This window comes from Coturnix japonica, chromosome 1 (genome assembly GCF_054131305.1).
Source record: "Coturnix japonica strain WE chromosome 1, WE-NBRP24, whole genome shotgun sequence".
NCBI classification, from domain to species: Eukaryota; Metazoa; Chordata; class Aves; order Galliformes; family Phasianidae; genus Coturnix; species Coturnix japonica.
The window spans coordinates 29,631,444-29,656,807 of record NC_140663.1 but is presented as its reverse complement, the minus strand read 5'-3'; the positions used below and the strand labels follow the sequence as shown (position 1 = coordinate 29,656,807).

The 25,364-nt window shown below is 39.9% G+C and overlaps 1 protein-coding gene across 4 annotated transcripts in view; it reads right to left on the bottom strand.

The window, feature by feature from the left end:
* MON2 (MON2 regulator of endosome-to-Golgi trafficking) overlaps positions 1 to 23,905 on the bottom strand; it is a 65,241-nt gene extending 41,336 nt beyond the window's left edge. For 2 of the 4 annotated variants that reach the window (XM_015855373.3, XM_015855359.3), the window contains exons 1-8: positions 23,691 to 23,905; positions 9,999 to 10,062; positions 5,974 to 6,101; positions 5,174 to 5,305; positions 2,549 to 2,678; positions 1,910 to 2,007; positions 1,152 to 1,277; positions 205 to 399 (exon numbers count right to left, since the gene is read on the bottom strand). In XM_015855373.3, the coding sequence (XP_015710859.1) occupies positions 205 to 399; positions 1,152 to 1,277; positions 1,910 to 2,007; positions 2,549 to 2,678; positions 5,174 to 5,305; positions 5,974 to 6,101; positions 9,999 to 10,062; positions 23,691 to 23,801 (984 nt within the window). In that variant the 5' untranslated portion in view covers positions 23,802 to 23,905. Of the gene's footprint in view, positions 1 to 204; positions 400 to 1,151; positions 1,278 to 1,909; positions 2,008 to 2,548; positions 2,679 to 5,173; positions 5,306 to 5,973; positions 6,102 to 9,124; positions 9,695 to 9,998; positions 10,063 to 23,690 lie in introns of all 4 variants that reach the window. The other 2 variants (XM_085536664.1, XM_085536668.1) reach the window with 2 other exon arrangements.
* Between the last annotated feature and the right edge of the window lie 1,459 nt (positions 23,906 to 25,364).

Sequence of the window (25,364 nt, the reverse complement as noted above, 5' to 3'; positions counted from 1 at the left end):
GTCCTAAGTTAACAAAATCATATGTGTATCACACAGGTGAACACCAATATATTTCTCTACAAGAGAAAGATGATATTCAGACTTTTTTTCTTTCAGTACAAATCAACACTTCCCAGCCACTAACTAATGCTATTATTTACCACAGTAATGGCATATACACGGCAAAACAGAATTGCATAAGGGAAATTTGAATGCATTTCTTACCAGCAAACTGTAAAACTGCTTAATCAAAACAGAAACTACTCTCAGCAAGCGCATACAGATGGGGAAATAGGGTTTTTCCACTGGTGCTGGGGAAGATGATGTGCTAGAACCTTGTCTGAATTTTATATTTGGAGAGAAGAGCTTTATAACAAGAGGACATACTCTTTCTTTAAGAAGAAAACTGAATTCTTGATGCTGAAAGAAAACAAAAGAAGAATTTGTGTTCAAAACAAATTATTAACAGATATTCTTCAATTGCCACCAGTAGTTCTGATTATGCATCTAATTTACATGCACTGTTAAGATCAGGGACCCTGATGACATGCAAATCCTGGTAACAATTAAATGTTCATGAAAAGAGTGGCAGATACTATTGTAAAGTTACCAAAAAGCATGATGAAATCACATGCTCAGGTACATACTTGTACTTCTCTTCTGTATCTTGCAAACCACAAACAGTCCACCAGTACATCATTTCATCATTTTTTACATATTAAGCTTCTTAATTTAGACAACATCTGCTAAAAATAAGATTATGGCGCCTTTGTATGCAGCAGATGCACACAAATCACTGTTATAATTGTTCCTATTTTGCAAGTGTTGCAAAGTTAATGTTCTCATTAAGTTACACAGCTAAATCATCAAAAGTTTCATAAATAATTCAAGATAGGAAAACACAACTTCATATGGGATACAACTGGTAAAATAAAATAAGAAACAGAGCAACGCCTCCCACAAAGTGCACAAAGTGAATGTGATGGAAATTAAGAAAAAGAGGTGGTCAAAAAGCATGTGCTGCTTTTCCATCAAATAAAAGATCAAACATGTAAAAGTCACAATTTCTTTTGAAAGTGGTATTCATGCTAAATTAAAGAGTTAATGATGCGTAAACATTACTACACATGTGAAGAAAAGACTTCCTAATTTTCTCTCTGACAGTTACTCACTTGTAAAAACACTTGTGGAAAGTCATTGAGGACTGACTCAAGAAGTTCAAGGCCAAAAGTTCGGGTCATTTCTGTCATACCAACAAGCCAGTAAGGAGCATCAGCATTAACTAACTGACAAAGATCCTTAAAAAGAAACACAGCATTTAGATTTTCTGCAGAGTCCTTCACTGTATTAATATCCTGAGAATACAACAAAATCTACACGCACTGCATCCTTGGTAAGTAATAATTTCAAAGCAATTTTTCTTCAAATACATCTTTTACTTAAGTTCTTGTGCAATAAAATAATATATATATATATTTTAAATTGTTAGTATCCTTGCAGTGATTCTGTTTGTTCTTACCCTCAAAAATATCTCAAGATTAGTGACTTGCAAAGCCAAGAAATTTTTATTAGTATACTGAATTCAATCCTTACTTTTTGTTACACATTTTACATTAATATCTATTACCAAAGACAGAAAGTATGACTATGGTAGCAGCATGTGGCTGAAGCAAATGAGAACTAGATGTCAACATGCATACTTAAGATATATAATAAAACATTTTCCTATGCCACTTTGCCTCCATTTTCCAACCATCCCTCTGGGATACAGCACATTATTGCCAATTACAATAAATACATATAAGAAGGCCTGAAGCTCTAGTTATGGACCTCATCAATATGCCAAAAAACAGATTTCTGAAATTTCTTACAGAGAAAAGAGAGCACCCAGTCATAACTGCAAATGTGTAAGCAATATGCTGACAACTACCTGAAAAAGCATATATGCATCTTTAGCACATGGCTTCAGTGTACTGACAGATCTTCTGTTACTATTTCCTTGAACTGCAACTGGCTGTTCAATAATGTCTGTGTGAAAACAAAAATCAGTTTTGTGAGCCAAGGAACTGTTCAAAATCAAGTATACATTAAGTGTTATCACTAAGATGTACTAAAAGAATGGCCAGGTAATTCTTCAACAGCTTATCACAGAAATAGAGGTTAGATGGAATACCACAGATCATGAATATCAACCACTTCTTTACAATGAATGCCCTCTTCAGAACCACTGCTGTGGTCCATTCCACACTGAGTGTTCTAAGTTATCTTCACTCTAAGTGGCTCCCTCACCCCAAGCTCCTTCACAATACAAACCAAAAGATAAGCTCTCACACTTTGGGGAAAAAAAATAAATAAGATTTACTATTTTATATCAGTCTATCTCTCTACATTGTACTGACTTGGACTGGTACTGAGGATTTCACCACTCGTAAATACAAGTAAATGTACAACTGACCATAAAAATGAGTAATGCCTATGATCTTTTATAACATTATCTGAAAAAGATAAACATTTCATGTCCATCAAAACAGGCTAAAAAAAAAGCAAGCAGAGACAAAAGTATGCCCACCTTTGTATCGTTCATCTTCAGCAACCACTCTCTCAAACACTACAGTAACTACCTGCCGGACTGTAGCTGCTGCAGTGTTATTCGTGATATTATCTTTTGTGAAGTGCAATCGAAAACAAAGTACAATTGCCTGAAAATAAATAAATAAATAGATCAGCTCACAGCAGTAAATCTTCACCTTTTAGATAAGAGTCATGATAGCTGACTAGGGAATATTTTTCCACTATCGTTTGCTAAAAGGTTGCCTGAAAAAACCTAGTTCAATCACTTTAAATTTGAAGAACCAGAATAACTCTTATGGATTATACTAGCACAAATTCTCTGTAGTAATCCTCCCAGAAAGTAAACTGGAAGAGGTAATAACAGAAGATGTTACAATGCACCAATAAAACTGTAACCATCATACCGAGAATACACAGTAATCAACTATATAAAACAATTTGTATGGACATTAACATCAATAAGGACATCGGGATTACACACCTCAATTACAGGAAGGCTAGGCAACTTCAAAGCTAAAACATAGGTAACTTTACACAGTTCCTCTACTATATAAATCACAACACTTTAATAACCATATTGGCTGGCCTGCTATTAGTCCTCCAAATGTGTATATTTTGATATGCCACTGTGCAGGCAGTGACCCAAATAGTTTGCCATTGGATCTGTTATTACCTCTAACACATAACTTAATAATGAATGGTTTTATAATGAATTTTAAGGATTAACATCTGTATATGTGGTAAAACCTGTATTTCTTGCTCTTCTACCTTTATTTTGTGTCCTTGCACTTGCATGAACTTCAGCCGCACCCAGGTATGGTGCCATATGCTGCCATACAAGATTCAGAATTGTCCTTTACTTCCTTTTTTTTTTTGGTGTGAACTATCTGTGGACTCCATTTAGATTATGCATTACATCATGCACTTCTGGACTTTCAAAAGATGTTGCATGACTTGCAGGTTAATCTAACTGCAGTGTGTGTATTAAGGGCCTCTACAACAAAGCTTACCAGTAATTTTCAGAGTTTCAGTCAGCCAGGCTGAAAGATGAATATTCAACACACATCTGCCTCAAACACATTTTCTCCATGAACTTTTCAACACGGAAAAAAAAAACCTTTCAAATAGTTCTCCAAATATTCTTGTGAGGAAAAAGCAAACAAACCAATCCATTATTTTATTCATATTAATTAAGGCTTATATTTGACTAACTGAGAAGCTCTAGTGATTCCAAGCCTTGGATAAAAACATGAATTTTTGACATACTGCTATGTCAAAGATATATTTTTTCCTTATCTCTGTCAGAGCCTGCCCCAAACTGACTACATAGTTCTAAAATACACTAGTTTTCAATCTGCTGTAAACAATTTGTTATCTGTACAGCAATTAGATTTTCTAGTAATCGTGCTATGCAAACATTTGCCTCCCTCTACAGCTTAAATTCAGTCTTGATAGAACAACATTATTGCACACTGCTTCGGAACATCTGCTACCAAGAATCCTACATTCTAAATGAGAAACATTTTATTCAAAAAACATTCTTTTGCTTTAGAATACAGCATCTAATATGGAAAATGAGCATCATGTGGAATAAAGAAACAATTTGGTGATGTAGAGTCTTTGTCATAGTGTGAATATTCAAGACAAAATGAACAGACTGGCAAACCCTTCAATCCTCAGTGAGTTTCCTTCCTGCCATCTACACATTTTCCCATTATCCTTCTGCCTTCAGCAAACCCTTATAACCTAGTTTTCATGTCATGTTTTTCCTTTCCTTACTTAAATAGATTAACAACACCTTTAGTATCTACTCATCTAACTTCCTGGGAAGCTATTTCTCCAAAATCTGAAGGAAAGAGAAACTCTTAATACCTTCACCAGAACAGAACACCTTGAAAATATTCTCAAATTCTGTTCCCTCAAGGAAACACAAAACCCTCTTATATTAAACCAGTACACGGAAAGCAAAGAATAACAAAGATGGAAATTTGCAATGATCTGTAAAAAAAATTCCTTACATTAAAAAAAAGGAATACATATATAGAATCAACAAAAGGAAATTCATAATTTGCAGATGGGTAGCAAGCGTAGCTTCCCATCTTATAAATGACAAATATAACAAGATCAGAATACTTGTTTTTTTGTTGTTTCAGCTGAAACATAATATCCAAAGCAGTACATTTTTAAAACTGTACCATAATATTATTTCAGTTCTGACTGAAAAAGCAATAATTGCACTACTTAAAAGATAGATTTAAAGTAGGGTGGGGGGCAGCTTTTAATATTTGCTGCATTGTTACCTTAAGCTGTGCTATGTGCATTTATTTCAGTTTGAACACAGAGAGAACTAATTTAGTAAACCAGAAGAATAAGCATTAGCCCAGTGTTTTTTATTTAATGTCCCCATTAGGTTAGGAATTTGTACCATGGAGGAATTAAGAGTGAAAAAGAAGATAAAAGAAATCCCATTTTCAAGGTTCAGTACAAAGCCAATTAAGATTCAAAAGAGTCAAGATATCTCCCCTCTTCTTCCATTGTTTCCAAAAGCTTTATACATAACATTTCTTTCCGTTTTTCCTCTTGGATATTATGACTACTGTAATTGGCACTAAGATATACTTACCTTGGATAGTGCTTCATCATGCACAACTGTATTGGTTGTTAAAAGAACAAGAACTGTCTGAAGCAATTTAAGCTCTTCAAGACTATTTTCCATGAGTTGCCAAAGCATGTTTATAATGTTTCCTGCTGCAGCCTACAAAAAAAAAAAAAAATCATTTTGCACCAATAATTATGACGTTTATATATCACTGATATCGTGTGTACACCTGTCAGAATAGCACTTTCACAATTGTATGTAACTGAATATCACAGAAATCTCTTAATGTGTGGTCCAGACTCAGGTGGGCTCTTTATTTTCTGTTCATATCAGAGAAATAACAGTATAATTTTACACCATGCAAACACAAATATATATTTGGATATATTATATTCACCAACTTCTTAACACACTTAATGGCACTACCATATCACCTAATGTTACAATAAATGTGGATACACTTATTTTATTTTTAAAATAACATGCACCAAACACTATATATAGCACCATCATATTGAATAAATTTTGTGGATATAGTCTTAACCCGGTTTATCAATGACTGTTCCTGTGCTATAAGAAAGCAAACTAGAAGTGCTTTCTTTGAATGTTCACAAATTCCTTCTAGAAATTACTTTCTCCACATTTTGTTTTCTAATTATGGAAAATGCTTTATTTTAAATTACATTTTTAAATCAAAATGAGCAATATATTCTCCTAACTATGTTCGTAACGTAAAGAGTCTCCTACAAAAAAATACACATTCAGTTAGGGTCTGTGCTACTCACACTGAAACACTTAGGAATTTATGTAAAGGTTGATCTTACCTCTGAAACAACTTCATGGGACATGAGTCTTTGTATGGCTGCTAGACACAGCTGAGTGATCTTTGGTTCCTTTGTTCCACAACCCATGAGAAAAGGCTGAACTACCTCTGAGCTGTTCTCTTTCAGTGCTTTTGAAAAGAGACATGGAAACAGCCAATTTTTAATCCTTTGAAGAATACAATGCAAAATCTGTTAATCATAGCTATTAAAATTTAATCTCCAGTCTTGAAAATCTGGGAGTTAGTTCTGTACCACGGGGAAAAGTCAAATGAAGAACGACAACGGGCTGCTAAGGCATGCAGCTGTAACCACCGTTAATGCTCTAATTCCAAGTTATCTTCTCTCCTTCTTCAATACTCTGTCTTTGAGCAACTTTCCATATCCAAAACATCTACTTAGAGCCCATTTGGTTTGTTACAAACTGTAAGATTCTGCCTATCCAAAAGCTCTTTCTGTCTGCGCAGTGCAGACCACTCACTTTCCAGGAGCCTTTTCCTTCTGTGCTGTATCACTTCAGAACTGTACTCAAAAGCAACTTGGAATGAAGGGGAAGAGAAAAATGCCATCAACAAAACAGCAGGAGAATCCTGGACACGTGTCCTGGATACATACACCCGGCTTGGAATTTTCCAACCAGTGTTTTAATGTGAACAGGTAGATTCTTCATTATTTATACAGCATAACACACTGACATTTAAACAAATATTTTCCCCATAAGAGCAATTCTAGAAATATGAGATTAGCTTCATAAAATTAAAAAAGAAAATATTTATTTAAGGTCAAAGCAAAGTACGGACCAACGAGTGCTTTTCTGCTTCCTATATAGCACTGGTGATTCGTGCAGCCTTTCAAGACTTCAGCTGCACATCCTTACTTCATGCGCTAAAATTTTCCTCATGGCTGAAAGTTGTGAAGAACTTATACTGAATGTCATTCACGTGCATTCTAGCTATTGGTAATAATAGACACGTTTACAGCACAAATACCTCCACAAAGAAAGAGAACATACATTCTCACGTAAAAAATGTGAAGTTTATCAATTTTATAATCTTTTATTGCAGAATTTGAAGTTTGGCCATCCATGAAGGTCTATTATTAAGTATTGCTATTAACACTTTGAAAAGAGGCAGAAACATCAAGGTAAAACTACAGAAATGTATTTTAATGACATTTTAAACTGAAACACGACTGACAAGTTTCTTCAAAAAGAATAGGATACAATAAGCACCAATTTTCCTAAGACAGTAGCTTGTACGGGATAATACTGACACATAGACAGCCCAAGTCAGCCACTTTGTGTACAGTTGAAAGAGGCTGATCTTGTACCAAATGCCTCCCCAAAAATAATAAAACATCAGCATAAATGCGAACGAAGATGCAATTTTAAGCATGTGTCAGCATGAAAAAATGGCTAAGCCTACCTACGACAAAGCCAACAGAGCTCACTCACAAGTGGATACAAATGCTTCTTTATACTCATACAAATTTCTGATTCACCAACAAATTCAAACCATCGAGCAGAAAGAAGAAACATTTGTTTAAAAAAAAGATAACATAAAATACTTAAGATTCATGACAGAGTTCTGAATGGCAAAACTGCTTGGAATTTAACAGGAAATATAGAGATTAAATAAAACCAAAATTTTCTACAGTATTTTTTCTTTAATCCACTAAAATCAATTTCACAACAGGGCCTGTACAAGCACTTTTACTTTATGAAGTTGAAATAAACATCTGGTAGATCGAGTTTGGTACCAACTACTACATGAGTTCCAGTCTTAAAATACACAAAAATGTTCTTATATCCAGCTGTGCTTCCATTTTGCCATACCAAAATTACTTAGGAATTTATTTGAAAAGACATCTTTCATAATGAACCACATCCAAAAAGAAATGTAGGGAAAATAAGGCTACTTCACTCCATCAGCATGACCGTCATCTTTTAAAAAGAATTTCAAAAGCTAAAGCATGAATTATCTAAAAACAGAACATCTCAGAGCCACGTGGAAATAATTTCTCACATCTGTCTCCCATGCTATAAATCACAAGCTGATTTCTCCTTGGATTTACTCAAGTTCTCATAAATGAGCTCCAAAGCACACGCAGACTGCCAAGAATGAAGATTCTGAAACTACCCAACTTTTTCCAAGAGAAAGAAACAAGTTACATCAGAAGCTTTTGGATTCCAGCAATTTAAATGTATAACCAGACATAGATAATTTGTATTATCACAGTACGTTTGTCATTTTAAAATGACATCTGTTTTCCTGATACTTACAATTCCACACAGTGCATAGCTTCAAGAAAACATCAGGTCAGCTTAATTTAAAAAATCTGATATAGTTACCTATTTTACTGAATCAAGTTTATGGCAAATAATGATAATAATAATATCCTAATGAAAATATATTTTTAGATTAAAAGAATGTCTGGTAGATGTTAATAAATCATCTAACAGTCAAAAATATTTACTCCACTAGATTTCACAACTACAGCAGCCTTTTTCAGCTAATGTAAAAGTGCTAACTTTCTTCAGAAATAATATTAAATACCAGCTGAGAGACAGCAGAGATCTGGATATTAACTTATCTACAAGATCAGGTTACAACTGCTTCTTCAAAAAATAAAAATAATAATAAAAAAATACAAGAGTCCGTAAAGAGTTGGGACTGTTTAATGGTATTGCGTTTAAATTAGTAGGATAATGTGCGGGCACAATGTTAGTTATCCTTTGTTCCTCGATTTCTCAATGGGAAAAAATGTCATTACCGTATTATCAAATGTTAACTAATAACTTGGAGTGCCTTTTGTTTTCTCAGACCTCATAGAAACAAGCCTGCACAGCTTTGTTTTGATGAACGAAACAAATTCTAACTACATTCTTATAAAAGCCTTACAAATGGAAACTAATAAGAAAACACAACCAACAATCAGAAGGCGTTCCCTCAGAAAGGTAAAAGACTTCCCATCCGTGCCTTAAACTAACGATTCTTCACATCTTCTCACTTTGAAATGGAGATTAAAAATATAGTTTTCTAAAATGTAAAGATCTTTATACAGTAATAAGTCAAAGAATGTTGCTTGCTTCCCAAATGGCCAACTGAAGATTTTTCTTGTTCATTTGTGTGTTTTGATGCATAGCTGACATTACCTGGCATAGTTTTTCCACTTATGTCAGCATTCATGACAGCAGTAAAAACAAAGAAAATAAACAAATAAAAAAGAGGCATTAAAGTGAAATACTGAGGGACGGGACTGCTAGTTCAAATACTTCTAGAAAGTGCCTCCTTAACAACATCTGATTTGCATACCTCAAAATAAGATGTAATTTTGCATCTACTTCATTTGGACCTTTCAAATAATTGAGCACTGTAAAGAAGTTCGACTACAGCTGGGGCAGACACTCAAGCATTATCACAGGCACATTCAAATCTGGCCAAAGATTTTACCAGCAATTGCTAAGAAGCCATCAATTTACATGCTATTTAATACAGCTGAGGAAAGTCAGAGATAACTGCTTTAAGCACTTACAAAGCCGCAACTCACAAAATATCTCCTGTCCCTCAAGGCAATGGTACATCTTAAATTGAATGACCTTGTCTCTGATTAAGATGGATTTTTGCCTGCCAGGTACAAGTCTCCAAAGGCTGCACTCTCACAGTAAACACACAGATGAGGATCTGCAGAACTCCACACAAAGCACTCAACAGCAGCTGTGGCACTGAATAAGACATGGAGAATGTAAAGCTCAATAATTTCATATTTTTCTAAGTGGATGATTACTTTTTAGAACAGTCACTGAAAATGGAGACCTTGCTCAGGCAGCATTAATATAGCACGAGCATGATACAGAAGTAGAATTTCTCAGTATTCCTGGATTTTTTGCTAGGTACCTATGAATATAGTATCACTGATACTGCACACACTAAAAGGCATTTAGGATTATTGCACATATCCAAGACGTATCTTTAACATTTTGATCTACAACACAAGCTTGTTTTTCCCACTGCACTGCAAATAATTACCTGCCAAAATATCAGTGTTCCGTGCAGCTATTGTTTTCACTTTTATTATTCCTGATTCAGCAGCCTGTAGAAGGAAAATAAGTAGTTTAGATGCTGTTGCATACATCAATATCTGCAAAGAAATAAACATATCTAAGATAAATAAAATTGTACGGTCTTGGAGAAAAAAAGAAATGGCAGCATTTTCAGTGAGCAGAGTTAACAAAGGGTAAATTCAATAATACTGATTTTCAGAAGGCAGGTTACAGTGTATTATTTTTCAGTCTTATGAATGCAAGGAAACATCACTAGCAAGCAAAAAAACTGGCAAGCAGTTTGTGTACATCCTCCACCTGTGAAACAACTCGTGATATATCATAACTCGTCATGTTCATCAGGTTGAAATGCTGAAGGAACTGAATATTAGTAACAGTATCAATGTTTAATACGTAACACTTGAGCAACTAAATCCAGATAATAACTGATGTGGTACACAGCACTTCAATTCTATCACTGTTCTTCAAGTCAGGCAGTAGCATTTTCAATTTGCAAGCTAACACTTCTATTAATATTTTTGGAACAAAATCTAATTTCTCATGCAATTTGTATTCTGGATTTCCTGTACAAATTAACTGCATGCAAGCTCTACGAGCCTTCCGTTCCCAGCAGTACCCACAGCATTCCCCAACATGCCACCCCACTGACATCAATGCCCCCTGATCCCCATGAGCAGCACTGGGGTGCACCTTGCCACCCATCACTCCCATGCCAGCAGCCCACGGGATGCTCAGGGACCAGCAATGGAGCAGGGACACCATGAATCACTGCAAGGGCCCAACTCTCCACATAATCATCCTGCATAAATCACCAGTCATGTTTTCTAATGCAATCAAGTGAAACTGAGCATTTCATACAGACACTTTGCCTTCCAAAACTAAAATTACTGGCAAGTTCTGTGTAAAAAAAATAAATGCAAAATACGCTTCAAATGGCTCCTTTCCAGTTTTTAAACCATTAACAACTTATGAATCTCTGGATACAATCAAAGAAATCTCCATAAAACATTGTACAACAAAATAAACTTAACAGTTTCTCCCAAGCAATAGAAAACATGTTCCTTTTCTGCTGAGTTTGGAAGTACACGTGCCCCTTTTAATTCCGTTCCACATTTCTGTGGACTTTACCCACTAAACCTTCCCACATCTCCTTGGATTTAACATTCCTGCTCAGAGAACTGTGCTGTCGCTGTATGGCACCGACCAGACAAGCAGCCAGTCTGTGCTGGCAGTAACAAGGAAGTGACAGCACGTAGCTCTGCCAAAGAGAACCATTCCCCTCCATCTGAACCCTATTCCAACAAGATTTCCCAGAAAGACAAGACAAAGATGACTGCGCTAATGAAGCATCTGATTTTGAATTTAAGATTTCATAAAGGTTATTTCTCAAAATAGCTACATTTCAAAAAATGAAACTTAAAATTTCCATGCTTTTTTGTTTGTTTCCCAACGTAAGCATAGGAAGACTCCACGCAGCCTTACCATCATTTGAATACACCTGCGAAATGCTGGGGAATTACAGCAGCCTTGCTGAGCAGTGTTTGCACATGAACAATATTTATAGAGTAACATCAACAGTGCCTAAACTAATATACAGCAGGGTCAAATGAGCGCACGGAAACATGCAAATATATATTCTGTATAATTGAACTGAGGTGTGCCAAATGCAGTTTCATTTATTTTAATTACATTAACTTAAAACTTAAGATGGTGCAACATGTTCAATCGACCCTTGTTCCACTTCAGCTATAAATCGTCAGCTAACGAGGAGGGGTCTTGTCACAATAAATTGTTCCCATTCATTAATACAAAGGATTTGTCACAGTCCAACTTCAGTTACCTTCAAACTAAGCCTCATCACATCAACAGGCAATTGCTTTCTTACTCGCCAGTAGTGACAAACTCCTTCTGAATCAAAGAAATAATAACGCCCACATGCATGATATTCCCACATGCTTCACACTTCGCACAAAGAAGAAAAACAATATTTACAACACGATGTCTCTCATTTAGTTGTCTGCTACCTTTACATGAAATAGCACAGACTCTTTTTAAAATGACATAAAACAAACCAGCAGCCAATAAAGCTTTGACTGTTCTACCACTCTGAACACAGAAATTCTTCACAAGACATAGGAATCTATGTCATTATCCACACTGTATTTTGTTCTCTAACTTCTACTAAAATTACAAATCAAATTGTTTACAATTAAAAACTAACTACACCACACACATGCTATTAAAGAAAACAGTAACAACAAAACACCATACTCCCCCATAAACATAAAACATAGAATCATAGAATTGTTCAGGTTGGAAAAGACCTTAAAGATCATCGAGTCCAACCACAACCCAACCATACTAACCTAACTAACAACCCTCCCCTAAATCATGTCCCTGAGCACCACATCCAAATGGTTTTTAAACACATCCAGAGATGGTGACTCAAACACCTCCCTGGGGAGCCTATTCCAGTGCTTAACAACCCTTTCTGTTGAAGTTTTTCCTGATATCCAACCTAGACCTCCACTGGCTCCACTTGAGGCCATTTCCCCTCGTCCTGTCACCTGTCACCAGTGAGAAGAGACCAGCCCCGCTCTCACTGTAATCACCTTTCAGATATTGGAAGAGAGCAATAAGGTCTCCCCTCAGCCTTCTCTTCCCCAGACTAAACAGCCCCAGTTCCTTCAGTCTCTCCTCATAGGGCATATTCTCCAAGCCCTTCACAAGCCTTGCTGCCCTTCTTAGGACCTGCTCCAGCACCTCAGTGTCCTTTATCCTTAATCACTTATTCACAAAAAAGGACTTCAATTGAAAAAGCAGGCAATAGAAAAAATGAGGATACAAACAGTTACCTGGCTACTCTATAGACATTAGTATAAATGTAAACTTGGATAGGCTTAGTTTAGCTTGGCAAATAGTAATCATAAGTATTAAACTTGCAAATTTACACCAATGTGAACATTACTACAGCACTCTAGAGGTCACTGCCCCATTAGAAAAGGATATTTTAATAAAGAACATTACAACGCTGACCAAGCGTATGGCCAGGTATAAATACAGTAATTTACTTTCATATAAATATAAAGCACCTGTTTTAAGCGGTCACCACTTGTAAAAGCAGCATTATATAAGTTTCCATTAGCACCACAGCTAACTGTAGTCTAAGCAAATATATAGAACTCCTGTACCATAACAAAGCTCAAGCATACCTGAAGCCTTTACTCAATTACATCTCCTATTCTGCTACTTTAACATCTGTGAAATGAACTGAAATAAAATGCCTCAAGCACACCTTGTCGCTATTGCGTTTTGTTTCATGTTTCCGCTGCAGTAACTGTAGCATTCAGTTTTGGCAGGAGAAACACTGATGAAAAACAGAAACAGGCTCTCAGTGATAGCATATATTCAAATCAATTTCATCTGGATACTCCGTTTTGCTTCTCTTCAAACAGTCTATAATGTCACTGCAAAATCCAGAAGGACCCTCCGGGCTCAAGCACTCACCCCACCATCGCTTTGCTTCCCTACAGCTTGCACCAACCAGGTAACAGACAATCAACTTCTTCAACTTCTGCTTAGCACTCGAACACCAAGCAAGGGCTAACGTACCCTCAGGAAGGTCAACAACCAGGTAACATTCCATTCCCACATTGCCATTTCTCCACATAAAATACACAGACTATAAAGATCTATAACTCTAATACTAGTTAATATTGGAACCGTTAAATATGCAATTCTACTGGCTGCCCTTGAGGATGACGAAATGGGAAGCCACCAGTACCCACAGCCCAGTAACAGCTGACCTGATGTGTGGCAGTTCTGCAAATCGTTAGGGACTCTGTGCAAGTTCTCAGACCTAACTGGAATGGATCAGCCTCCAGTATCAAAGGATCACAGAAGCAAAGAATGGCCTGGGTTGAAAAGGACCACACTGGTCATCGACTTTCAACCCCCCTGCTATGTACAGGGTCGCCAACCACCAGACCAGGCTGCCTAGAGCCACATCCAGCCTGGCCTTGAATGCCTCCAGGGATGGGGCATCCACAAACTCCTTGGGCAACCCATTCTAGTGCATCAACACCCCCTGTGTGAAAAGCTTCCTTCTAACATCTAACCTAAATCTCCCTCTGTCTCAGTTTGAAACCATTCCCCCTTGCCCTATCACTATCCACCCTCGTAAACAGCTGTTTCCCATACTGTTTATATGTTCCCTTCAAGTATTAGAAGGCCACAACGAGGTCTCCTCAGAGCCTTCTCTTCTCCAAGCTAAACAAACCCAGTTCCCTCAACCTTTCCTCATAGCTGAGGTGCTCCAACCTTCTGATCATCTTAGCAGCCCCCCTCTGGACTCATTCCAAGAGTTCTGCATCTTCCAAGATGCCAGTATAGCCGATGTCACAATGCTTGTGTTACCTGGTAGCCCAAACAAACAATGGCCATTAGGAGTAATGGCACACAGTATACTTGAATACATAACCCTGAATTTATTTGGAATAGCGTTTTACTTCTCACAAGCAAAGACATCATAGAAGCCCTTTTTTACTGTCTGTAATTATTTGCCTCTCTCACTGAAACACTAGCCCTACATCCAATAGATTATCTAAGAGATTCTCCTGCCTAAAGTATTGTCTCAATTCAATGTTACTGTGGCTTGCTTTGCAAAAGTACATTCTGGACAATTACTGCGCTGCAAAACTATTATTTGGAAAAGGCACACCCACAAAAACTCACGCAGTAAATCAGCATCATGAAAGCACTCAAGTGTACCACATCTGTGCAAAAAAGCACTGTAATTTCCTTCTGTATTTTTATCCTCCTCAGGAATACAATCCCTACTCAGACCCTTCTCTTTTATATATGTATACACATTCTATCTGTGATTTAAACTGGTGAAATGCTAGTTCTGATCTGACAGCACTGTGTACTCACAGGGAATTATTGTATTCAATGATTTAATGTACTTGGATTAGAGCTTGCTCACATTCTCCTGGTTTGGAACAAAGTAACCAGGCACCACCACCTGCAGAAGCAGATTGAGAGTATGTGAGCTTAGTACTTAAGCCAACCAGATGAATACAGGCCTGCAAACCACCACTGATCAGGGTCAAGGCGATGGAGGAAGGCTATTTAGTGGACTAGAAAGAGGTAAGCACCAGGCACATCTCGAAGGAAACAAAGGAATAACACTCAGACTTCCACACCAGCTGCTAGGAGGTTATGGGCCAAGGCCCCCAGAAAGCCATTTATAGGCACAGGCAGGACAAGAAAGTGACCAGGAACAACCAACACGCATTCAGCACAAGCCTGACCATTGCCTTCTACAGTGAGCTCACGGCCAGGTAATGGGAAAGCAGCACATGCTGTATGCCTCGACTATAGCAAAGCCTTTGATGCCATCCTCTATAGTATAGTCTAAGGCCTCTTACAGTCAAATCAGTGAGGTGTGGACCAGCAGACAACAAAGTGAGTTGATGACTGGCCAGACTGTCAGCTTAAAGAATAATTACAAGTAGCATCAGTCCAGCTGGTGACAAGTTACTCATGTTTCTCTTCAGGGATGGGCAGTGGGGCTAACTGCATTAACATCTTTATTAGCAGCACAGGTTATATTGTAAAGCCTACAGACAGATATCAAATTTGGGTAACAAATTTAACTCTGTGTTTTACTCATAGGAACCCAAACAAGCTGGTAAGATCCTCACGAGGTTCAACACAAATTCCTGCACTTGTAATAATGGAATCCCATACATCAGCAGAAACCAGGAGCAGACTGACCAGAAAGCAGCTCTGATGCAGGGGCCTGATATACAACAAAAAGGAATGCAAGTCAGAGTGAGCCCTTACCAAAGGCAGCCAACAGTGGGCTGGGCTGTATTAGTATGAGTGTAACCAGCAAGGGAAGGGAGTCTTAAGTCTTTTGCACAATGTGCTCCAGCAACATTCTCACAAGAGTAGCTTCAAGCTCGCTAGAGTAAAGCAGACACTGATATAATAGGATGAAGCCAGAGGTCTACCAAGACCATTAGAAGGGGTGATGAACAGGGGTGGAGATGATGTGAGAGCTGCACTTGTTCAGCCTAAAGAAGACTATGCTGAGAGCTTGTTAATGCCTACAGCTATCTGATGGGAGGCTGCAGAGAACGTGAACCTGTGGCAATCACTGCTCATATGTATGTGCCATCCCAGAGTCATGTACAAAGAAAGCAGGGAAAACTGAAAGCAATAACTTTCTTTCAAGCCACTTCTAAAAATAACTCCTACATAGGTTTCTCAAACTAATTTTCCTGCCACAGTATCTTAGCAATCACACTATAATAGCATTAGTTTTCCAAGAAACTGAATATTTAATATCAGCAAACCACTTCCACTATCATAAAACCTTCCATCCAAAAGCAGCAGCTACATTTTTTCAGCTTTCTGTCTGGAATTGGTGATTTATGTGAATTGTCAAACAGCCCTATGTAAAAAAATAATAATAATCAAAAGGAATATTATACTTTCCACTTCTAAAGTTCATTTAATTTTTATTTAGCATTTGAAGACAAGAAACTACAAAGAGATGGTCAGCATCTATTCACATAGAAAACAGTTTTCCTGTTCACAGTTCACCTGAGATGCAAACAAAACTCATCTGCTTTTAATTTCTATCATTATCTACTGATAGAGGAAATTATTAGTTCACATTTCTAACCCCAAGAAGAGGGACTATAGTTGAAGATATCAAACTAATTCTTGCTGGACTTGACTGTACTCAAGGATGGTGCCATTCCCAATTACAGGAGCTCCGTGCTGAGGAAAAACAGTAGCACTAGCTGAACCTACCTCAAATTTTCTTGACCAATTCAAGATATGCTACTGCAGACTTTATTTTTTTATATATAAAAGGACAACAACAAAAAGATCATTTCCAGCTGCAGTATTATCTGTGATGTTAGAAGTGCTATTTCACATGACTGGAATCATTACTCCTGTGGTCCATAAACCTTCTGAAATGGGCTGCAAATACTGCAAGCTGACAGTTCAGAATCCTGAAGGTTAACAATCAATAATGCCACCAGAGGTGCCAGTTAATTACATTCGAGCTGATACCTCCGGAGGTAGCTCACTTGACACAAATGTAGAGGTTAGGATAATGCAGTGCAAACATTTCATATCGAGAGTTTTCATTTGACAATCAATACACTACAACTCAGCTTGAAAACCATCACATACAAATCAATAGAGCAAATCAGAATGAATAGCATTCAACAATCCCGTACTGAGAAGCAATGGTACTGGCAGGACAAAAAAAGATAATCAAGACTTAATACAGAACAAACACAGGCAGTTAGCAACAAATTTTCAAGTTATACTTCTCTTCTGCACAGTAAAATAGAAACAGGATGTATTTTTGTTTTTTCTATATTTATATAATTTAAACTTATGTATCTATACACAGCATATGGACATCCTGATATAGCCTGCATCAAGCACTGACACACTTCTGAGTGATCCATCAAGTACAACACAACTGATTATGAATCACTTAAAATTTCATTACATGCTTTACATACATACAATTACATCATCAATCTACATAAAATCCAGCTTCAGAGCTGCAGATTTTAATTCTGCCTTCAGCTTGTCTATCGAACAGCCTGGTACAAGCACAGGGTGCAGTCACCTAGTCAGACTGACCTCTGGCAGTAACAGCTCTTTGCTGGATGTTGTTTCCTTTCACCAGGTGTGAGGCAGTTTGAGCACAAGCTGGACCTTGAGTTGACAAGAATTTCTGCTACAGGTTCCCTGTATCATTTTCAGGAAGCCATGGGAGGGAGACAGGGATTCAGTCAAAGATCAAGACACACAAATTTATGTATCTAAACTCCCATCACACTGAAGACAGTTTAAGAAGAGGCTTTAAGAATTAAGGAGCATTAACCTGACCCACCAGCAGTGGTTCTCTGCAGGTATCTATGCCTGAATGTCCATATCTGAGACTACTACACGCAGACAGAAGACCTACGTTCTTCTGCGCTAGCCGCTGAAAGCCGAGATAAAAGACATCAGTGTAACCATCTATTTGACAGTTGGATGAGGTGATTCTGTAGGTCCTTCCCAACCTTGTGATTCTATGACTCTGTGAATGCATTTCATGTGCAGTAGGTATGGACTAAATGGACTAAAACAACTGCAGAATGAACTGATCAATGAAGATACCCAAAGCTCAGCACCTTAATCTTACTCTGAAGCCTAACATGAGAAGTTTACAGATAGACCGAAGTACACAAAATGCTGTTGATTTTTTTTTCCATTCCTTCAATTATAAAGTGTTATATGACAGAGAAATCAGGTCTATAATCATACTGTCAGGCATTCTTGAAAACACAGTATTTCTCATCAGAGACTGAAATGATGACGTGAAGTTTAGAATTAAGTCTTACAAACAGAACTATTTGCATATACAACGCTCCTCTAGAAATGCACTTTGAAAAGATATTACTGTACACAGATCAATACTCAATAAAAACACTGCAAAATGAATAGATTCCAAACATGAAGCTAACAGACATGGCGACTGGTGAAGCTCAGGTTCTATAGAAGAACTATAGGAAATATCAGTGCTTGCCTTTCAAACCAAACCAACTAAACCAAAGAATACCACAGAATAATGCGTCTCATGTGGGTGACACATGATAGAGTGCAAGCTGCCCAATTTTGACAATAAGCATTTTATAAATCAGTTAAATAGTATTTGGAAGGAACATTTGAAACAGTGTAAGTGAATACCCATTAAAGAAAACAAAACAACTAATGGCTTTACACACTTCTGAAACATTACTGAGGAAAATCTGATAATTGATCAACCTGCTCGGTGCAGGTTAAGTTCCTAGTACACTACAGCTTCAGAATTTAACTCATTTTAATGAAATTATAGCAGAAAGCTCCACATTTTGTTACTCCTATAGGAAATGGCCTATATACAAAGATCTCTGCCAGTTCCATTTGGCTCTCGTCTTTCCACTGCAAGAGCAGCATGAACACAGAGCTCTCAAAGAAACAATCAATGCAAGGAATACACCCAGGTACTCAAGGGACCAAATCACACAGCATTTCAGCATGCCGTTCTCTTTCTTAGCATAGGTGTGTACTAAACTGCATTTAACAGACTTTATGGAACAAACTACCATTATGGAACAAACCCATTTTTAATGTTTGAATATTAGTCTTTTATTAGTATTATTATTATTTTTAATCTGTACCTTACAGTTGCAATAGAAATCGTGAAGATCTCATTAAAAGCTAGTTTTTCACACAGAGGGTGGTGACACACTGGAACATGTTGCCCAAGGAGGCTGTGGATGCCCATCCCTGGAGGCATTCAAGGCCAGGCTGGATGTGGCTCTGGGCGGCCTGGTCTGGTGGTTGGCGACCCTGCACATAGCAGGGGGTTGAAACTCAGTGATCAGTGTGGTCCTTTTCAACCCAGGCCATTCTTTGATTCCATTATAGAATTCTAATTAACTGTTTTGCAACTTTTTAGCATGTATTTACATTCTGCAGCATGTCCTCACACGTGGTTTCATACAGTTACCCAGAAGGCAGGCTTCTAAACCAATGCTTTGATATCAGCCCTATGACACATTCAGTACCAGCACTTTCCCCTAAAACCAGAGTGATTCAACACAGAGAATAGAGCTGCATGTAGATCCCCATGCAGACAGGACTGCGCTACAAGGACAAGCTATGTGAACAACAACTGTGTTCACAGAACACAGACAGCCTCTCAGAAAGTGAAAAGCCCATCTCTTCGCCCAGCTAGCCCACATCACTTCCACTGCAATTAAGCAATTCCAACAAATATTTGTTTTATCCAGAAGCTACATAAACGTGGATGACTTACTTTCTCCTTAAATAATTTAAAAAGGCTGCTTGTCTGCAAGTAGCTACTTATGAGAGAAGAAAAATAAGTTTGCAAAACTGGATTCTATTATTTTTCCTAGATAGAGGCAATCAATTGACAACACTTTTTCAAAAGTATTTCAGTATGCCAAAGACACACACAGCTCAATAAATAGTTAAACAAATTCTGCTCTGATTCAAACACAGGTCTGGGAGAGAACTAGTATAGTCAAAATATCAAATGCTACCCCCTTCAGGAGTCCCCAGAGAGCACTTCAACGCACCAAAGAACCCAGAGCTAAAAAAAACCAAACAAAACACACAACTTCAGCTTCTCTGAACAGCCATGTAAGGCTGATGGAGCTGAATATTATTCCTTTTCCAGACCTACACTTCCAACTCACCCCAGCAGCAAAGACCCCAAAACACACAGCCACCACCACAGGAGCGCTCAGCAGTAGGCAGCTCCTGCCCACAGCATCCCTGACCCCCACCAAGCCCACCCTGACATGCATTCAGTGCCACCCCTTCCCTTTTCTTACCATGTGTCTCCAACTGTGCAGAACTGGTTCAGAAATCTTTTTTTTGCTGTGTTTTCCCAAGCTCAGTTTGCTTTTACAGCTATTAGAAACAAACCAACCAACCCATCAACCTACAGACCTGGCTGTAAAGCCGAGATGGCTGGGCTGCATCTGTGTGAACAACACAGGGTTAAACAGCAGTGTAACGAGTCTGGGCTTCAGACTGAGTAGTGCTTTGTGGATACGCTTATGTTCCTCCTTTCAGTTGTGCTATTTCTGCTAAATACAAATATTTTCCATCATATTTCTAACACTGAAGCCATCCACCCAGCTCTGATGTCACTGCAGTGTTACGATCCAGCAATAAAACCAGAAGGTAACCCTTTTAGCACAAATCTCAGTTTTGTGATAAGACAGAACTCTTGCTCCAGTTAAAAAGATCCAGATCCAGTTAAGGGTTTGCTGTTTAACTATCAGAGAGGAAGCATTTCCTCTAAATCCTTAAGGCTGACAGCACAAGCCTGGCCAAGGGGAGTGCTGCCTGCTTCCCACACACTTGCACTGGACATTAAGCCCAAGTCACTCAGAGGTTAAAGCAAAATAAAGGCCTGTGTGTGCCACACAATTCACCCAGTCAGAAATTAAGCGTTATAATGTTCTAACAGGGAGCAAAGTTTAGAGCCCAGCATATTAAAAACAAGGGAATAATAGCCAAGCACTGCTGTTGCCTGGCAGAAATGTCAGATTACTCAAGATAACACGGGCACGACCGATGCTGGTACTACAGACTGCTTCATCCTCTGTAATTTCAAACTCCAAGGATACTGTTTAATTTACAAGTGCCCTGAAAGCTTCTATCACATCTCAGGCTGATGCCTTCTTCCATAACTGGGAAATGGAAATATGGTGTGAAAATAAGAATGCAATTCTTCAGCAGTGTCATTACTTGTAGACGTGAAATATTAATTTGGCACATGATAGACACAGGCACTATAATCACACTTTGGTAACACTGTACAGCCTTCATGCTGAGTACACTCCTGCAGTCAGGGCCAATCTGAGGAAGCACCAAGAGGGATTAATACACCCATCCAACATGAAAAAATGAGAACACCCAGTAACAAATGTGGGTCTGAAATTAAGTAGTAATTGGTATTTTCTGCACTCCTAAGAAGTAAGGTTGGCCCGTTACTAAATCCCCAGCTATTGCAAGCAGCACAATTTCAATCCCAGCGATTGCTTCAGGCCCGTCACAGTACAGTAACTTCATTAAGTTACACAGAAGTTTTAGCAAGTTGCACAGAAGCTGCAAAGTATCTCATAAGTTACAATGGAGATGGTGGTGGTGATGAGAACAGTGTTTTAAGAGTGAAAAATAAGGTGTAGGGAACCTGCTTTGGCAGGGGGGGTTGGACTCGATGATCTCTAGAGGTCCCTTCCAACCCCTACAATTCTGTGATTCTGTGATTAGAAAGTAGCAAAAATATATTTCAAAAATCCTATGCTTGAGCATAGCTCAAAAAGCTGGTGCTGCTCCCAGACACTCAGAAGAACATGCCGCTCCTCTGATGGCTCCAGCCAAATCCAATCACAATTAGAACTAATGCATTAAAATACCTGTCTAGCAGCTGCTATTTGAGAGTAAAGAATACTTGCTTCCTTCAGAACCAGGGGGAGAAAAAAAAGCTTCCAGCAGCAAGGAAATAAGATCACTTCCTGCAGCTGTGTCACGCGTCCTGCTCAGCCTAAAACTCTCTGAGGCCACAGCTGGGCTCCAGAAGCTCAACTATCCGAACTCTCAACAACTGTGAACAACTTCATCCAAAGTGCGTCAGTAACAAAGTGAGCTATGCAAAATTGCAGTGGAAATATAAAAGGAGATACAGAAGTTCAAACTCGCATGGGAATATGGCAAACACGCTCAGCACTAATCAAGTATTGCACATACAAAGGTTATTCAAACCTTCAGCATGGCAAACATAATGCAGTGTTGTTAGAAGCAGTGACTTAAGAACTGCATTGCCCATCCCCTTCATGGATCTTGAAGAGACTAAACATGACCACAACTAAAAGTTGGTTCAGGTGCCAAACAGCCCATCTGGAGTCACACAGTACCACAGGACAGCACGGAAGTGGTGCCCTGACCTCCCCTAAAACACACAGATTTACTTTTTTTCTTCTGACAGCAGCCACTTCTTGTTCTTGCATGACTTACAGACACCATTTCTCAAAATACACGAGCGCTCCTCCACAACCTGCAATCACAGGTAACACACTGCAGGTGCCTTCATGCCTTTCAAAGCAAGCACGGTCACTTCAGTTCACCTGCTCAAGCAAACTGTGCTTTATATGACTTAACTGGAACTAATGCCATAGTATACACATAATTACTTTCTTCCAAACTGACAAAGTCTTCTTCATGTTTCCCAGGTCCTCCACTGGTTCTGCAGCTTAATCTGAGTTAACTCATCAGTACTTTTTCCCTTCTGCTGTTGTGTAGAATAAACATTATTCAAAAAAAAAAAACAAAACAAACAAGTAGGAATGGGGAAAAAGTTAAACTAAACTACATAACACACACCAGAGAAACACAGTTATGTCCTCTAACTGCAGGAAAATCAGACATTTTGCCTCTAACTTGAAGTAATGCCACGCTTGCAGGGCAGCAGGCACAGCCCTGAGCTGCCAGAGGCCGAGGAGCATTTGGACATTGCTCCCATACACAGGACAGTAAGCCCGAGTGTTTGGGTTCCAATTTTGGGTAGCACCGTGTGTGCCCAGCCGCTGGAGCCGACGGTCCCTGCGGGACCTTTCCATCACGGGATACTCTGAAGATTCTGCAATTAAGACCACTGAACTGCCGGGTAGCATTTAGAGCAAAGTAAGATTTGAAAAAGTACAGACGCAGCCCTACTAACACAAGTTTATGAATGGAATTTTTGAAGAGAGAGAAGAAACCAACTTCAGCTCCTATCTGCCAGGCTTGCTGAGGTTCAGCAGCACCAGCCGCCAGCACCAGCAATCACCAGACGGCACCGAGCCGGAGCCAAACTTTAACTACCTTAACACCACCGGGGAGCAATGTGGGCTCGGCGCTGTCAGGGCCGACCCCCGGCCGCAGCCCCGCTCCGCGGTACGGGACACGTCGCCTCCCCGGGTCCGCTGGCCCCGCCGCCCTCACCCGGGTCCCACCGGGCCCCGCACAGAGGGAGGTCCCTCCGAAGCGTCGCCTCGGCCCGGCCGCTCCTCACCTCCTTGACGGGAGGAAATTTTTTCCTGCACTCCAGGCTCAGGCCCCGCAGGTCTCCCTGCATGTTTTCCAGCAGTTTCTTCACGGCTTCGGGGCTGCTGGTGCCGGACATGGCGGCGCCGGGCCGGCCGCTGTTCCGACGGGGCAGGGGCAGCGCCTCCGGCTCCGCGGCCCCGGCCGACACGTCCGCGCCCGACACCGGAACCCGTCAGCCGCGGCCCCTTCCCTCCCTCCCTCCCCGGGTCGCCGCCGCCGCCCCCCCGCTCCCACAATGCCGGGCGCTACGCGTCAGCCGCACGGCCGGGGGCGGGCGGAGCGGCCGCGGGGAGCCTGCAGGGCCGCCAGGCTTCCTCCGGCCGATAGGGCCTGTGTCGGGCCTGCGGCTGCTGGGCGAGCTATGGAGCGGGGCTACGGGATCCACAGAGCTCCTGCTCTGCAGGACGCCATCCCCGTCTCTGACGTCTCTCAGAGGTGTTGGCCCTTGCCACAATAACCATTCGCTGTGCGCCTGTTGCTGCGCCTCTCCCCTCACAGTGCCCGCCGACCGGCTGTGCGCGGTGCTCCTGCGAGATTAACGCTATTCACTGTCTAATCTGTTGCTTTTGTCTTGAGAACCTTGACAAATTAAACATCGAGTTTATTCAGACGTCCTTACGCTTTATTCAGAGAGCCTGGGGCTCCAAACACAGGAAGGATGTTGGAGAGGGTCCAGAGGAGGGCAACGAGGATGATAGGAGGGCTGCAAAGACTGGCTGAAGGAGCTGGGCTTGTTCAGTCTGGAGAAGAGAAGGCTACAGGAAGATCTCATTGAGGCCCGCCAGTCTTTTAGGAGTGTTTATAAACAGAATTCAGCTCTTTACATGGGATAGATAATGATAGGACAAGGGGAAATAGTTTAAGAGAGATTTGGGGGGATTTTTTCACAGAGAGAGTGGTGCTGGCACAGGCTGTCCAGAGAGAATGTGGATGCCCCATCCCTGGAGATGTTCAGGGCCGAGCTGGATGTGGCACTGGGCAGCCTGATGTAGTGTTTGATCCAGCAGTTGGCGACCTTGCCTGTAGCAGAGGTTTGGAACTAGATGGTCACAGAATCACAGAATTGTAGGGGTTGGAAGGGACCTCTAGAGATCATTGAGTCCAACCCCCCTGCCAAAGCAGGCTCCCTACACCACATCACACAGGAAGGCGTCCAGCCGGGTCTTAAATATCTCCAGAGAAGGAGACTCCACCACCTCCCTGGGCAGCCTGTTCCAGTGCTCCGTCACCCTCACTGTAAAGAAGTTCTTCCCCACATTCGTGCGGAACTTCCTATGCTGTAGTTTCATCCCATTACCCCTAGTCCTATCCCCATGCACTACTGAAAAGAGACCAGCCTCACCACTATGGCTCCCACACCTCAGGTATTCATAAACCTGGATCAAGTCCCCTCTCAGCCTTCTTTTCTCAAGGCTAAACAGACCCAGTTCCCTAAGTCTCTCCTCATAGGGGAGATCCTTCAGGTCCGTTCCAACACAAGCCATTCGATGATTCTGTGAAGATTCTTTTTCATCTTTTGTGTGTGTCTTTTAATGACAAAAGAAAAATAAATTGTCGTGGATCTGGGCACCCTTGCCATTTGTTTTTGCCCACTCCCTGTAACACACACCGCACATCATGTGGCACACAGATCGCCCAT